The 16,796-nt window shown below is 39.3% G+C and overlaps 1 protein-coding gene across 2 annotated transcripts in view; it reads left to right on the top strand.

The window, feature by feature from the left end:
* The window catches only part of Prkg1 (protein kinase cGMP-dependent 1), a 1,176,530-nt gene that overhangs the window by 750,545 nt on the left and 409,189 nt on the right, over window positions 1-16,796 (top strand). For both annotated transcript variants that reach the window (XM_021151357.2, XM_021151356.2), the window contains exon 4: window positions 11,291-11,396. In XM_021151357.2, the coding sequence (XP_021007016.1) occupies window positions 11,291-11,396 (106 nt within the window). The remainder of the gene's footprint in view (window positions 1-11,290; window positions 11,397-16,796) is intronic.

Raw genomic sequence — 16,796 nt, 5'->3', positions numbered from 1 at the left:
CATCAATCAGTAATGAAGAAAGTGCTTCTCCCTTGCCATCCTGATGAGGGCATTTCTGAATTGGCATTCATCTTCTTAAATGAGATGACAATTCAAAGAGTCCACTTCCATGACATTTAAGAACACTCAAAAGGCTAGCTTCATCTAGCTGCAGCAATCTTCGTCATCTTAGACTCAAACTCAGAACAAATAAAACAGCGACTTCCTATTTTCCTCACTCCCAGTCCCTAGGAACCACTTTTTAAATTTGTATGTCTTTGAGTTTGGTTGTGTGCATCTCCTATCCACTAAAATCAGACATTCGTTTGTCCATTGGTGTGTGGTCTGTTTCACTGTGCATGTTCTTAAAGTTAACCCGAATTATATTGTGCATCTGAACTTTCAAGATTGAGTAGCATTTGATCGTGTGTTTATTCCTATTTTATTTATTAGTTCGTTCTCTGAAGAACCTTTGGATCATTTCCACCCTTCCACCATTGCGATTAATGCTGCAGTGGGTAGTGCCGTGCACACACTTGTTTATGGTTCTGTTGGCATTGATTTGGGGATGTACCTTTTAATTTGTTGCCAATACACAGTGTTCTGATTTCTTCCCATCTTCAGTAACATGCGTTTTCCATCTTTTATTAATGATAGCCAACACTATGGCTACTAACTGCTGTCTCTTGGTGGGTTTAATTCTCATTTCTAATATTGCTGTTGAGCACGTTTTCCTTCCTTCGTGGCTGTCTGTATGCCTTCTTGACTTACAGAAAGAAAAAAGTTGTCATCAAACATAGCATTTACTTTGACTTGATAGTTTTTCTGAGACTTTATTGTAGCCTCTTTAGGATATCCGAAATAATTTTTTTCTATTGAAATATTTGTCCTAGGGCTCACAGCAACTGGATGCATTTATCTCTCAGGTGCAAAATCAGTTGGATGCAAAACTTACCAATAGTGTTAAGATAATTGACATGTTATTATAGCAAGAATAATTTTAAAAACCTTTAAAGAAATCTATCTGAAAGCTCTGAGGATATATTTTACATTTATAATGTAGAAGTAAAAGAATTTAAAGCCCATTTTGGTTATTAAAAGTCACACATGGGTTTAAATTGTACATAATTTTTGCCCTGAAATATAAAGTAGTTATTTGCAAATATATTCTCACTTGCACTTTTTTATTGGTTATTTTGTTTATTTACATTTCAAATGTTGTCTCCCTTCTGGATGTCCCCTCAGCAAACCTTCCATCCCATCACCCCTTCCTTTTGCATCTATGAGGGGGCTCCTCCACCCACCCACCCACTCCCACCTCCTTACTCTAGCATTTCTCTACATTGGGGCATCAAGCCTTCACAGAAACAAAGGCCTCCCCTCTCACTGATGTCAGATAAAGCAGTCTTCTGCTACATATGTATCTGGAGCCATGAGTCCCTCCATGTATACTCTCTGGTTGGTGCTTTAGTCCCTAGGAGCTCTGAGAGAGGGGATCCAGTTAGTTGGTATTGTTGTTCTTCCTATGGGGTTGCAGTCCCCCTTTAGTTCCTTCCTTCCTTCCCCTAACTCTTCCTTTGGGGTGCCTGGGCTCAGTCTGATGGATGGCTGTGAGAAACTGCATCTGTATTGGTCAGGTGCTGGCAGAACCTCTCAGGAGACAGCTATACCAGGCTCCTGTGAACATGCACTTTTGAATAATATGAACACATTTGTTTTGTTCTACTAGTACTATTCCATTCATATGTCTTGGCTAGACGGTAGGATGTTAGGGTCAAGTTTCCCCTCTAACTTATCTTCCTGTGAACTTTTGTGCTATTCAAACTGATTCACCTCTCTAACTTTATTTTTACTACCACACTTTATTCTTTAGGGTAATTAATAGAACTGCTAACTGATCTCCCTCCTGCTCCATTCTTCTCTCTTTCCTTCTTCCTTCCATTCCCCCATCTTCCCCTATGTCTTGCCCTCTAGTTCATTGGTATGCTACTGCTAACAGACTCTTAAAAAAAAAAAAACGACATACTTTAAATGCCCCCTCTCTGACTTGTGCATCTCTACCGAGGTCCACAGGCAGTCAGACAAAGCCATATCACTCTATGTATTTCTCTCATCAGCTCAGTTATTCCTCTAACTACCTTCTATCTCACCCAACATTCAGCCTATCTGGATCACTTGTGACTCCTCCAAGTGACTCCCCTCCCCGACTATCCTGGCTGGTCTCCTCTTTCTGGATTGTGAGGGCGATATTAAATTTTTGTAGCATTTCTGTTGAGTTCTTACTTCTGCAGAAAGGCCTTCTCAGCTCAGGTGGAGTTTACATTTATTCTTGCTTTAGTTACGGAGTTGTGCGTTTCCTCCTGGGGGGAGGGGGGAGGCCAGGGAAGCCTGGGAGGTTACTATTCATATTTTGATATTTAAATATTCATGAATGCAAACTAGTGAAGGGCCAGTCATTTCTACTGATTGTATGTTTTACATAAAAGACTTGCGTAGAGCAGGAAGTTCTACTTTTGTTGTCTCCCCTTCCCTCCGTGGTTCTAAGGTAGTAGTTCTCAACCTTCCTAATGCTTCAAGTCTGTCTTACAGTTCCTCATGTTGTGGTGACCCCCCAACCATAAGATTATTTTCATTGCTTTTTCATAACTAGTCTGATGAATTGGAATGAAAATATCTGATATGCAGGATATCTGATATGCAACCCCTGTGAAAAGGTTGTTTGACCAACCCCCTACACCCCAAGAAATGACAACTGCTGTTCTAGAGCTTGAATCCACAGCTTTACAGTGCTAGCTAGCCAGGGACTTTACCTCTGAGCTATACCTCCAGCTCATGTGTAGCTTGTGGATGCCAGGGAACTATTGTCAGTCTTGTGGAGCATTTAGACTTCTCTAATGTATTTAAGGCATTAACCAAGGAGCACTAGAAAATAAATCCATCTGCAATGAAACTAGTGAAAAATAATGCTGAATTGTGCCATATCAGCTAACTAAAAATGTGACAAAATGCAAGCCTAATAACTCACATAATTTAAAAATCATTGTGAGTAAAAAATTATATTTAAGAACTCTATAGCAAATGTTAGCATGGTATAAAAATAGCCATGGTTTCTGTTGGTGAAGTTCATTGCTCACATTTAAAGATTGTGGAAAAAATGCTACATCTCAACTACAGGGTAGTAAAAATAAAAGTGTTATTTTCCTTTCTCACACATAAGAATCCTTTGAATTCTGTTGGGGATATTAGGCATGTGCAGCAGTAGAGTACATGCCTAATTTGTGAGACCCTAGGTTTAATCTCTCCCAGCCTGCAAAAAATAAAAAAAGAATTCCTTGAGTTCCATGGACATCTTGGCGGTTTGTCGATACTGGCAGTCTTCCTCGTTCAGGAGGTTGGAACAAGTACTATAGGCTGCCTTACAGTGCAAGCACACATGTCTTATAGTTCTGGATGTGAACTCCTAGAACAAGACATCTGTTGGTGATGATCCTTTCCTCTCACAAACACTTGGTCCAAGTGTGTAGACAGAGGCTGGTCTGCCTGCATCCCCCTGATTAGGTCATTAACCTCTTCTCTGGAGCATCCTCTTTCTGATCTCATCTAAACACAATCAACACATGAAGGTCCCTTCTCCTACTACCATTTTTCTTTGGAACTTGGGGCTTCAAGTAATGAAGACGGGTGTACACATAATACTAGCTGGAGAACCATGGCTTTGAGTATCCCTTCAGTCAGTCTCTCTTCAGCCAGCCCTTCTCACCGTCCCATCCCACCTTTGGGTAAAATGTGGTGCTCTTCCTGAGCATTTATAGCCCTACAAAATTACCTTTGCTCTTGGTTTTTCTTATCTATTGGACCAGGAATCAGCAGGTGTTTTCCGAAAAGGGCCTGTGTTGGGAAATAGTTTAGGCTTTGGGATCCATATGGTCTCTGTCACAGTTAATTCGAGAGACAATATGTAAATGAACAGACATGGCTGGGTACCAAGAAGAATTTTATGGACATTGAAATTTATTTCAGATAATTTTCACGTGTCATAAAATGTGCTTCTATTTTAAAATTTTCAGCTATGTAAAAATGCAAAAATCTGTCTTTGCTAGTAGAGTACAAAAAACCAGACCACTCGCTAGGCTCTGTGCAGATAGTAGTCCGTGGGCCTTTGTAGTAAATTCCAAGTTTCTTGTGGACAGGGCTGTGAATTTTTTTTTTGTTTGTTTCCTTTTATTTATTTTTTTTGTTCTTTTTACTGTCATATCTACCATTGGTGTCTGCCACACACACACACATATGAATGATATAAATACAGGCTGAATAAATATTTGAGTCTGGCAGTACTTTGGACTCATAGATACTGTCTCTGTATTCTTCCAGAGTTTGAATTGGACAGCAGACGAATTCCTCACCAAAAGTTAAGATAAATCCAGATTTGCAGTTTTTGTCTAGCACAATTTTATGGCTACCTCCTCTGAAATCTTTGTTTTCTCTAAGTGACAGCCAGTAGTTTCCTATGTTGAAGGCATGGCCATTGGACTTGTATGAATATTAACCTGATGGGACTTGATGTATTTCCCCTGAGTGGAATGTGCCTTCATGTGAGAACATTCAGACTTTACATGCCTTTTAAATTTTATTTCAGAGATTTCATATATGAGTATTATATTTACATCATTCTCACCTCTTTCAACTCCTACTGTGTATCCTCAGACCGATTCTCAAATGCATGGCCTTTATTATACACACACACACACACACACACACACACACACACACACACACCAAATTTGTGAATATAACTTGCTGAGTTCATTTGGTGTGACTCACATGCAATTAAGGTTGACCTCTTAGGATTGGCTAACCTATCAGGGGCCTTGTCCCTGGAGAAAACGACTTCTCAGCAATTATTAATTTCATGTAACTCTTTACTGGTGGACCCTTGAGAGAATTCCCCAGCCATGTTGACATATTAGTTCCTGTTGCCATTTTCAGGTCTTGTTTAGGTGACTATACTGTTGACATTTCCTGGTGTAGATTCCCTGTGTCATATAGAGAACAGAAGTCTCTCAGCTAACATCCTGTAGTCTGGCTCTTAAAATCTTTCCACTCTCCTTTTATGTGATGTTTCCAAAGTCTAAGGAATAGGGGTTACATCATGCACATATCATTTGGGGATGGGTTTGATGCAGTCAGTCAGTCTCTGTATTGTGACCAGTTATGGAGTTTTGATCACTTGGCTGGTGCACAAAGAAGAGTCTTGGAAGAGGAGTGAGACCTACACTTATCTGTGGGTATAAGTCTTTGGAATGCAGCTAGAAATTTTTATTATTAATTATGGGCTTGCTTCCAGTTTCAGAGAGTTAGTCCATTATCATTATGGTAGAAAGCAGACAGACATGGTGCTGGAGCATCAGTTGAGACTCATAAGATACAGAGAGAGAGAGAGAGAGAGAGAGAGAGAGAGAGAGAGAGAGAGACTAGTAATAGAGAGCTACTAGTCCTGGGTGGGCTTTTAAAATCTAAAAGTCCATCCCCAGTGGTCCTCCGACAAGGCCACACTTCCAATTCTTCTAATCCTTCTCAAATAGTTCACCAACAGGGGACTAAGCATGCAAATACATGAACCTATGGGGGACACTCTCATCCAAACCATGACTGTGATTTAGGGAAATGGTAGTAATAGTTCCCCTTTCAGGGTCTGTCGCTTCACCAGCCACTGTTAGTGAACTAGATTTATGGTACTAAGCATGAGTTTCCTCCTTTTGTCCAGGCCTTAAATCCAATTAGACTGTTGCTCACTTCCCCCAGGATGGAGGTGCAACTACAGTGCCTTTGAGGATATCTTGCTATTTAGTCATTGTTGTTTGTAGGCATTGCTGCTGAGTAGGACATTGGTTGTTTTTCTCCCTTGTCAACTTGCATGTCTCTTTCCAGTATTACAAGTGCTAGTCTAGGGGAAGGCTTGCTGGTAATTTCTAGCCCTATTTCTCTAAGTCCTACATCCTAAATGTGTTATTTTCAGTGGCAGAGTCTTCTGTTTGTGGCAGGCAACCAAAGGCAATGGTAATAGCCTGTGTTATTACAGTTCAACTGTAGTTGTCATCATGAGAATCTCGGGTATTCCATTCACAAAGAGATGATTCCCTGTAGAGATTAATAAAACACTTAAAATCGAAGATAAATGAAAGACTTTTTAATGGTCTCTTTAAGGGAGCAACAGATTTACACCCCTTCAGGCATCTTAAGCAAGATGTTAATCACAACTCTAAAATAAATACATTTTTGATGACAAGCCAGGTCATGCCTTAATGACTAGTCATGCTTGCCTACCTATAAAATGCCAACTTTACTGAAATGCAGTAGCTTAACATGCAAGAATACTTTGGCATGTTGCTCAAGGTCATGGATAAATTTTCTGTCTCATCAACCCATGTTCATTATCACGAAGCAATATTATCTGAAATGAAGTTTCACTCACAGACATTTTAATAGCTGAACTAAGCAAATAATTGAATTTTGAAAACTCTTCTCAGATGTCATTAAAAATACATATGGGGGAACTGGAGAGATGGCTCAGTGGTTAAGAGCACTGGCTGCTCTTCCAGAGGTCCTGAGTTCAATTCCTAGGCATCACATGGTGGCTCACAATCATCTGTAATGAGATTTGATATTCCCTTTTATCTGATGACCTCTTCTATCCTGCAGATGCACATGAAAATGGAGTACTCATATATGTAAATAAATCTTAAACTATGAATGATCAGATATGATAAATTCAGTTTAAAGATGACTATAACATGAAATATGCAGGCTTACATTCTCATATGGGATTTTTTTGGGGGGTGAACTTCATATATATAAATTTAATTTATCAAGAACTATATCTAATGCTTATCAATGAAACACTCATCACTACTGATGGAGGAAGTTGCCTCTGGTTGAACATACACAGTATTTTTTTTTTGAAAGATGAAATGCATACAAGGGTTGGAGAGATGGCTCAGCAGTTAAGATAACTGATTGCTCTTCCATAGGTCCTGAGTACAGTTCCCAGCAACCACCTGTAATGGGATCTGATGCCCTCTTCAGGCACATCTGAAGACAGTGACAGTGTATTCATATACATTAAAAAAACCAAATAAACAAGTAAATATTAAAAAGGAAATATACATATAAGAGATACATATAATATTAGTCACATATGCCATGAGCACAGGAGCACATACACAGATACACACCTATATTCATACACGAGCACACATGGCCACACAGAGGCACAGAGAGCTCACACATAGAGATGACACACAAAGGTAAACACACACACACACTCCCCAATGCCCAAATTGCCAAGTTTTTGCTCTCACTCTTATTGCTGCCACACCCAGTGTGACCTCCTTTCTTGATTCCTGAGTTGCTTGTGGCCTCACAAGATACTTATCACCCTTTCTTTAAACCTTTGCACACAGTGAATTACCAAAAGGGTTTTCCTTACTAATGCTTCTGTCATATTCCTACTATGCCCTACAGATTCTACTTGAACTGCTATTTATTGGCACCGCTGCTGGTCTATAGACCATTTGACTCAAGGATAACTTTTTTTAAAAAAAGATTTATTTATTATATGGAAGTACACTGTAGCTGTCTTTAGACACTCCAGAAGAGGGCGTCCTATCTCATTATGGATGGTTGTGAGCCACCATGTGGTTGCTGGGATTTGAACTCAGGACCTTTGAAAGAGCAGTCAGTGTTCTTAACCACTGAGCCATCTCTCCAGCCCCCAAGGATAACTTAATCTAATATGTTTTCCTCCTAGATTATTTTTCTCTGCTTAACACGATGACTGTGGCTCTAAAACCCAATGAAGGAAATCTCATGCTCAGCTGCTCAGGGGCTGGAAATATTACATCTTTTCTTCTTGCAGAGCTATGACTTAAAGATGTATACACTCTGAATTTCACTCAGGTGTACTTTTTCTAGTCATCAGCTAGTGTGTGTTTGAAAACTGTGTATGTGTGTCAGTTGCTAATCCTTTAAAAAATATTGGAGCCAGCAGGATGGCTCAATGTGTATGTAGGGATATCTTACACCAAGCCTGAGGAGTCAAGTTCAATCTCTGAGACCTACATGGTGGTAGGAAAGAACTTATTCTTTGAACCCCCTCATGCCTTGGCATGCACAACCCACACACATAAACATATACACCAACACATTTATGTAATAAAAATAAAAATGTTAAACATAAAATTTTAGTAACATTGATTGGTGCAACCTAATTTTCATTTGGCAGTGAGTATATGTATTGTGCCATACCCAATAACTACTAAAAGGATGAGTTTAAAATTTTTAATTTTTATTATACATTAACATTTAATAATGTGTTCCTATGCCCAAGGTCTGTTCTTTTAAATTTTGGTTATTTGTTTTGTTTTATTTTGTATTTTAAAGATCTCTGATAGCTTTTCATTGTTCATCAAATGAATTCTTACTTCATAAACCTGTGTTCCAAATTTCCTGTATCAGCTCTCTCTCACACTGTGTCCCAAATGGACAGAAATCTCAGCCAGTTGCTGTGTGGTTCTGGTCTTGACTTGGATTCAAGTTCTTTCCTCTGCATACCCTTCATCCATGTTTCTTCAGACCCAAGCTTTATCATTTCCCAAGGGTTTGCTTGTAGGTCTATTCTTGGGTCCTCTTTTCTGCTGTCACACCTCTTTGTTTCCATATTATTGCATCTGTTGATCTTTGTGAAGTAAATAGCTGTTTTGGAGATGAGCCTGGAGTCACCAGAAGAGGTAGATGACAGTGGCTGGAGAATACCTGTGGTGACTGTTGGATGAAGTGTCGTTTTCAAATGGTATTTGGAAAGGAGCCGTGCATATGTGACACTTTCTGCTATCATTTTCTTTTTTCTGCTTTACTGAACGTGTTGGGTCTTTTTTTTTTTTCCCATCTCTGAAAAACTAGTCAAGAGAGAAACCATGTTCCAGTTTCTTATTCTCAAAGACATTTGCAAAGGAAGTTAGGCACCATTCCAGAAATGGGTATAATATTCCATTTATTCTTACTCTCTTACTCTCTTATTCATGTTGCTTCTGTCCCATTGTTTCAAAGCACATCTGTATTCTAACCATGCGGGTGACATTTCCTCCCCTCCTAACCCCTAACTTGACTCTCTCTATTTAACTATGTTCACTTGAACTAAGTGTATTGTGGCCCATTCAGTGGTTCCACTCAGTACCATCTGCTGTTGCCTCTTTTATAGTTTCAGGTATAGTATATGATCTGATCTTGCATGTGATTAACTCCAATAATAGGCCAGTGTCACACTAAGGAAAGAAATAAAAAGCAGCACACACACACCCGCACCACCCCCGAAATCATTTAACCAAGAACAAGTTCAGATTTGAACTATCTAAAGTCATGGCCCCTGTGTCTTCCTTCCACCATCTGTCTATTGTGTGAGACTGAACCAATCAGTAGCTGTCTGAAGGTTGTCTGTGAGTTTGTCTGTTTTGTCCGTGTGTCTGTGTTCTGTCTATGTCTGTGTCTTCTGTCATTGTTTCTGACCCAGCAAAGGACTTCACTCTGAATTTATTGAACAGCACAGAAGCCATCACAATGAGAAGAAATGGGACGCATTACAGAAACCTTTAAAAGCGTTATTTTACAGTGGATAAGTCACTGGCTTTAACCACTCTCAACTGACCGATAACAAACAACACTATAAATAGCATTGTTAATAATCGATATTTGAATGTTGTTGCATTCAACATTTACGGTGGCTTCTCATCTTAGAAGGTGGCATTTAACCTCTGTCTTTGCTGTTTTCAGCAAATGATACACAAGCCTTCTTCTTGGTCACGGGCCTGGGAAGAGTACAACATTTAAGACTACAGCTCTCCACTAACTTAGGTTGTAAAAGTTGCTCCCTGGGGGAATTCAAAGCAAGTAGGTTGATTGTTACATTGTTCTCTTAAAAGTAGGCAGTGGTGACACCTTTAATCCCAGAACTTGGGACGCAGAGGAAGGTATATTTCTGAGTTCAAGGCCAGCCTGATCTACAGAGTGAGTTCCAGGACAGCTAGAGCTATACAGAGAAACCCTGTCTTGAAAAAAACAAAACAAACAAAACATAGGTTAAACAAACAGACTGAGTTCACATGACCTCAAGGTGTATTATTAACTCTGGTTATGAGTTCCAGTCTCTTAGAATGTAGAAGTTGTTTTTCTGTTTTCTATTTTTTTTAACACATTGCATCAACGCAAGTGTTAACATAGTTTCTATTATGAAAATGATTTCCATTAAGGTAAAGACCATAACAAACATTTCATATACTTACCACATAGGTTCACCTACCAAGACTTTAACATGCTTATCTCCTACCACTTTTTTTTTTTTTTATTTTGTGTGCACAGATGTGTTGAATACGTGTATGTCTGTGCACAATACTCATGCCTCTTGCCTGTGGAGGCCCTCAGAGGAGGACAGCTGTTCTAGAACTGGAATTCCAGATGCTAGTGAGCGGCCATAAGGGTGCTAAGGCTTAGACCTGGATCCCCTGGAAGAGCAGTCAGGGTTCTTCACTGTTGTGCTTTCCAGCCTCCAATATGCTTATTTTTTTTTAAACATTAGTTTACCTTGATAATTTGCAGTATTGTGTTCAATAAGCCCTGCTATTTTGTTCTTAAACTTGTCTATTAATCATGCACTTAATGATTCTGCTGTATTCAGTTTCAACATTTAATTATAATTGCCAAAGATAGTGGATGTAAGAGTAGAGATTAAAATTCAACCAACATACCTAATAAAAGTTTTACATAGTTTGTGCACAAGTTATAATTTGTTAAACAAGCATTATGTAGAGATTGCTGCATAATTATTATTTCTGTTATATGGAATCCCCCCAAAGTAGAAGTTATTTCATTTGTACTTTTTATAATTAAAATATAATTATAATATGAGTCATTAATAATCTGATTGTTACCAGGGAGAATTAATTCTTGGGAGCCTCTTTTTCTTTTTGGCCGATACTATTTCCTTCCTGTACTACCTTTCATGTGTACCTTTAAATGGGCGGTCAGGGACATAAAAGCAATGGAAGCTTCTTGGTAGGTAATAATATTCCAGCAGAAAACCACTGAGCATAGCTGGCTTTTTGATGAAATGGGACAGCTTAATGCTATTAGCTTTAAATGTGTATAAAAGGTTAATCACATTCGTACCTCTCATGAATAACTCATCTCTTTTACAGGGTGTCGTTCACAAGTGAAATTCTCTAATTAATTTCCCCCTCCTTGCTTTGTTTTCTTTCTCCAGCTCTTGTAAATGTGAAACTCTGGGCCATCGATCGACAATGTTTTCAAACAATAATGATGAGGACAGGACTCATCAAGCATACCGAGTACATGGAATTTTTAAAAAGGTAGGACACTTTTTTTGTTTCTTTCCATTTTGGAGACTTTGGTGCCTCTTTGAGATGCAGCATTTTTGTGCCTTTATCTCGGTCTCAATTGTCTTTCAGTAAAAGGCACAGACTTCAGCCTTGTGATGTGTCTGCTGCCTGTTCTCAGGATGTGTGGTTACGTGGGGACATCCAAATTTTACCAAGTATACGCAGACACACGGAGTTTTCTCAGAGACACAAGAGAGAATTCTCTTGAGCAGGAAAGGATGTCTAGTTCCTTCTACATGCTCACCTCACTTCCTCTAAACAGCAGTGTACCTCACTGAGCTGTCTGTCACCTATGGGTTTCCATAGGAAAGGTCACAGAGCTAAAGAAGACATGTTCCATAGGGCAGCTTGTTAGCCTGGAATCCCAAGATTCCTTTTGCTACTCAGGTTATTATGATAACCCAATATAAGATGAGGATTTTAAGAGAAAAATCTATGTCTCCTCTTAGAAGCTCATAGATATTCACTACCATTAAACTTTAACATATATTATTGAATTTAATAAGGTCATTATTAAAAGGGACATGGACAATTCTAGTGACTTTAAACATATTTTGTCTTGCTTACAATTCGTTTATAAAAAAATAAAGCTGGGGATGGCTGAGGGGTTGAGAATGCTTGCTGCACAAACGAGGTCATGAAGAAAAGCTGGGCGTGGCCATGCACATGTCTGCAGCCTCCGCATGAGGGGAGAGGGCAGAGACAGGCATAGAGAGAGGCTTGCTGGTAGCCAGTCTAACTAAAACTCAGAGCCACAGGCTCAGTGAGACACCCTGTTTCAAGAGATAAGGTGGAGAGGGATAGAGGACACCTTACATGCACACCTACATGCCCACCTCTTGCCTTGCTGGTGTGCATGTGTGCACATCCTCTCCACATACACCCCCCACACACCATGCGTATACATCTGCGCATATACACTTTTTATTATTTTATGTTTTGTTTCAATTGTTGAATAGCAATGTGCAGATTATATGAAATAGAGTGTATAATAAGGTTTCCTTTTTGAGAGCTTGAATATTAAACTTAGTTCTACGGTTTCCCTTTCTGCAAATATGTGGTTAAAATGGAGCTAACAAGTCAAATTCATATTTTATTTCAGTGATACATCTTAACAGGTTTCTATTGAGGTTTCTTAAGATGCAATTTTAATGTCCCTTACTTGGGTATTTCTGTTAATTAATTTTGTTTCTGCCTCATCTTTTATACATTTTTCATTTCCACATGAAATCTTTTCGTTATATTCCTGCTGAAGGGACAATAAAATTCTAATTTGATATCAAGTAATAATATATTAAAATAGCTCAATGTCAGCAGGGTGTTTTCTGTTTCCCTCAGTGTGATTAGATGAGGAGAGGTGGAAAAATAAATTTCTTTTGAAGTTCAGTATAGTTTGAAAGGAAATTAAATTTTTTAGATGCCATATTTATGTGAAAAGGACAAATGCATGTTCAATGATGTGTGTGTGTGTGTGTGAGTGTGTGAGTGTGTGTGTGTATGTGTAAGTTTGTGTGTGAGTGTGTGTTTGTGTGTGTGAATGTGTGTGAGTGTGTGGTTGTGTGTGTGAGTATGTGTGAGTGTATGTGTGCGTGTAAGTGTGTGTGTGAGTGTAGTTGTGTGTGTGAGTGTGTGGTTATGTGTGTGAATGTGTGAGTGTGTGTGTGTGTGTTTGTGTGTGTGAGTGTGGTTGTGTGTGTGAGACTATGTGTGGTTGTGTGTGTGAATTTATGTGTTTGTGTGTGAGTGTGTGTTTGTGTTTGTGTGTGTGAGTATGTGTGTGAATGTGTGAGTGTGTGTAAATGTGTATGTGTGTATGTGAATGTGAGTGTGTGTAAATGTTTGTGTGTGTGTGAATGTGTGAGTATGTGTATGTGAATGTGTGAGTGTGTGCAAGTGTGTGTGTGTAAGTGTGGATGTTTGTGTGTGTGTGTTTGTGTGTGTGTTTGTGAATGTGTGAGTATGTGTGCTTGTGTGTGTGAGAGTGTATGTGTGAGTGTGTGTGTGTGAGAGGGAGAGAGAGTGTTAAGAGAGAGATAAAGAGAGAGAGAATACATATTCATTTTAAGTCATAAAGTGTGACACTATTGATCTGACAGCACTCTAATAAAAACCTCACTTGGTAATTAATGAAATGCTTGTGTGGGGCTAGAGCTTGTCATTTGTCTGGAATATCTCAGCACGAGTCCTTAACATGTTGATTTTAACTTCCATGGATTTGTAATCTCAAGGAATGAGCCGAGTGCCGATCAAATGCTCTTTCAGACAGTTCTAGGGAGATCTTTCTACTAGCATTGTTTTTGAGGATGGAGGGGTGTGTGTGTGTAATCAGACCAAACTTAGTTTTATAATGTGTTTTGACTTTCTGAATATTAATGGCTCTCTAGAGTGAGTGATCTTTGGTGTTAGTTGGCTTAAGGCAAGCTGAATTGACAGAATAAAAGAGAAGTGGACACTACTAACTAACTTTGATGTCACTCTGCATTCAGCCACTGTGCGAAACAAGCACACACTGTATGCAAAATGGCACAGTGCTGCTGAGAGCCTAGAGAGTTGGCAAAGTGCCCGTCTGTGTGTGCCTTAATCTTCTAAAACTGTGGCTGTGATTTAGTGGCTCCATCTCTACAGCCCTTCGGTAGCTCACAGCTAGTGTTAGGTTATTCATAGTCTCAGTGGCTGGATGTTCTAGTCTGGTCTCTAGAAGTTGCCAGCTAGTTTTCTCGGCTGGGGCTCCCAAGATACACCGCTGACCCTGTGACCTTGACCCTGTCCTAGGCTTCCAATCCCATGCTCATCTGTCTTCCCTCCATGTCCTCATTGCTTAAGTCTTCTTTCTTCTTTGGAATCCAGTGAAAGGTTCACTCTCCCACAGATGCTGATCTTAGCCATGAAGCTGTCTTCTTCCTCTGCTCTCTGGAGTTCCACCTCTACTGTATATTTGACTGCCCACTTTCTTTGATTATAATTCTCTTTCCATTCTTATTCCTACTTCTAAGCTGCAAACTTTTTAGTGTGAGGGCTATTTCTTAGGCATTGTATTCTTTTCCTCTGGCACAAGGTATATTGCTTTGCAGGTAGTTTACATGCCATTACACTTTTCAAGGTTCACTGCAAATGTTAATACAGGCTCCTACCTTTAAAAAAGTTGTTTAAAATCTCATGATGGCAGTCTAGCATTAAATCAAGAATAGTCTCCTAATGAGCGCAAGCCCTGTGCTATGGTGCAGGGCACATGATCATGAAGTTCAAATAGTGAAGAACATTCATTCTTCCCACACAGTACCAGAATAATTATTCTTTGCACCACTGAGTTTTTTTTCTTTCTTTTCTTTAAAAAAAATTCACAACAGGGCTAGAGAATGGCTCACAAGTTACAACGACCTAAGTTCAATTTCCCAAACCCATATGGTACCTGATAAACATCTGTGACTCCAGTCTCGGGAGTTGACGCCCTCTTCTGACATTTGCAGGCACTGCACTTGTGTAGTGCCCAGATGTACATGCAGATAAAACATTCATACACATAAAATAAAAGTAAATTAAAGTAGAAGTGGGGGGTAAGGAAGGAAGATAGCAACACCCAAGGGAAATGATGAAAATATTGCCAAAACTCAGAATTTCAAATCAATTAAAAATTTTGCTATGAATTTAAATCATTTATTGCCCAATTTGTTATTTTTAAAGCACAGTTACTTGCCACTAATTTGTATAATGGAAAACACAGTTTTGCATGGTCAAGTCAATCCAACATTTTCTTTAGGACTTCATGTTTACAAAGACTTACCTAGCTTAGTATTATAAAAAGACCGAATATTTTAAAGTTCACTTTTTGTTGTTGTTTTTTTTTTTTTTTTTTTTTGAGACAGGGCTTCTCTGTGTAGCCTTGGCTGTCCTGGAACTCACGCTGTAGACCAGGTTGGCCTTGAACTCAGAAATCCACCTACCCCTGCCTCTCAAGTGTTGGGATTAAGAGCGTGTGCCACCACTGCCCAGTTTTAAAGTTCACTTTAATGCTCTCTGGCAAGAGTAGGAGTGAATTTCTCTGTGTCTGCTAAATAAAACTTTGATCTGAAATTTTCTGCTGTAGATGAAGAGGCAAAGTAATTGTGATAGTTCTTGAAAAAAGCTCTACGAAATGATAACACATTAATATTATATAATATATGATAATTCTCAGTGGGGATCTCATTTTACGTTCTAGCACCTTTAGAAGAGGGGACATCAGAGGTGGCAGGATGGAAAGAGAGTCAGGCTGTGCCAGGGTCATCTCCCTTGGTTATTTACCACCCCTGTTTTTCTAAATATGCACATGTGTTTTGAGAAGATAACTCTCCACCCAAGGAGAATAAGAAGTAGTTCGTTCTGAGTCAAATAGGAATGACCATGGCTCAGGAACATGGGTTAAGGTTGTCCAAGGATGGGCCTGGTGGGTGGCACATACCTTTAATCTTAATACTCAGGGAGAGTGAGGCAAATAGTGAGAACCTGTCTCAAAAACAAACAAACACACACACAAACAAAAATAACCAATAAGAAAAGCAATAATAAGGTTGCCCTAAATACCAAGGTCTAATGTGGAAAAGTTGTCACAAGTTTTTCAGTAGCAGAACAGGGAAGTCATCCATCAAAGCGCTTTTCAAACACATGGGTAGAAACACCAGGCAGGTGGGTTACAGCAATGCAAGGGAATCTCTGTTACACATCTCAGACAGTATCCGATTACATCCTCAGTTTCTGGGTTGCTGGAAGATGGTCCCGTATTAAGTTAGTACATCTTCCAGATAGTCATAGTGATGTCCGGTCAGATGTAGCTAGAGGTAGGCATCGAATGGCTACTAAGGGAATAGACATAGCATGCGGTAATTTTTTCCTCTTTCTATTCTGCAACACTCTAGCTATCAGTGTTAGCCTTGCAGAATCTTTACGACAGGTATAGAGTTATCTTGGATAACTCCAGTTCACACCATGCACATCTATGTAAATGGCCAGTAGTTCTGCTAGTAGAGAATGTTTTTGCTTCTTTTTGTCAAAGTTCAGTTTTATTTTGATATTTATTTGCCCTTTTTGTAACTGTCATTAATACAGCTCGGTCCCCTCTTTGCTGTTCAATGCCACACCAGACTGTGACTCTGGATCGTTATTTAGTTATTTCCACTCTGCCTGTGTTACACACGCCCTGATGTAAACACAGATGTTACTATTTGTTATAATGCAAAGTAAGTCAAATAAAGTAACGAATGAGGAATAAAAATAGCTCAAGGGGCAGTGTGAGGAAGCATGGCAGGATGGCTGTCAGGCAAACACTATTTTTGCCATTTGCTATGACTTCTGGAAAATGAACCAAATGGCTGCCAGAGTTAATTTACACTGCTT

Source organism: Mus caroli, chromosome 19, assembly GCF_900094665.2.
Source record: "Mus caroli chromosome 19, CAROLI_EIJ_v1.1, whole genome shotgun sequence".
NCBI classification, from domain to species: domain Eukaryota; kingdom Metazoa; phylum Chordata; class Mammalia; order Rodentia; family Muridae; genus Mus; species Mus caroli.
Note: the sequence above shows the minus strand (reverse complement) of the source record. Positions and strands in the feature narration are given on the sequence as shown.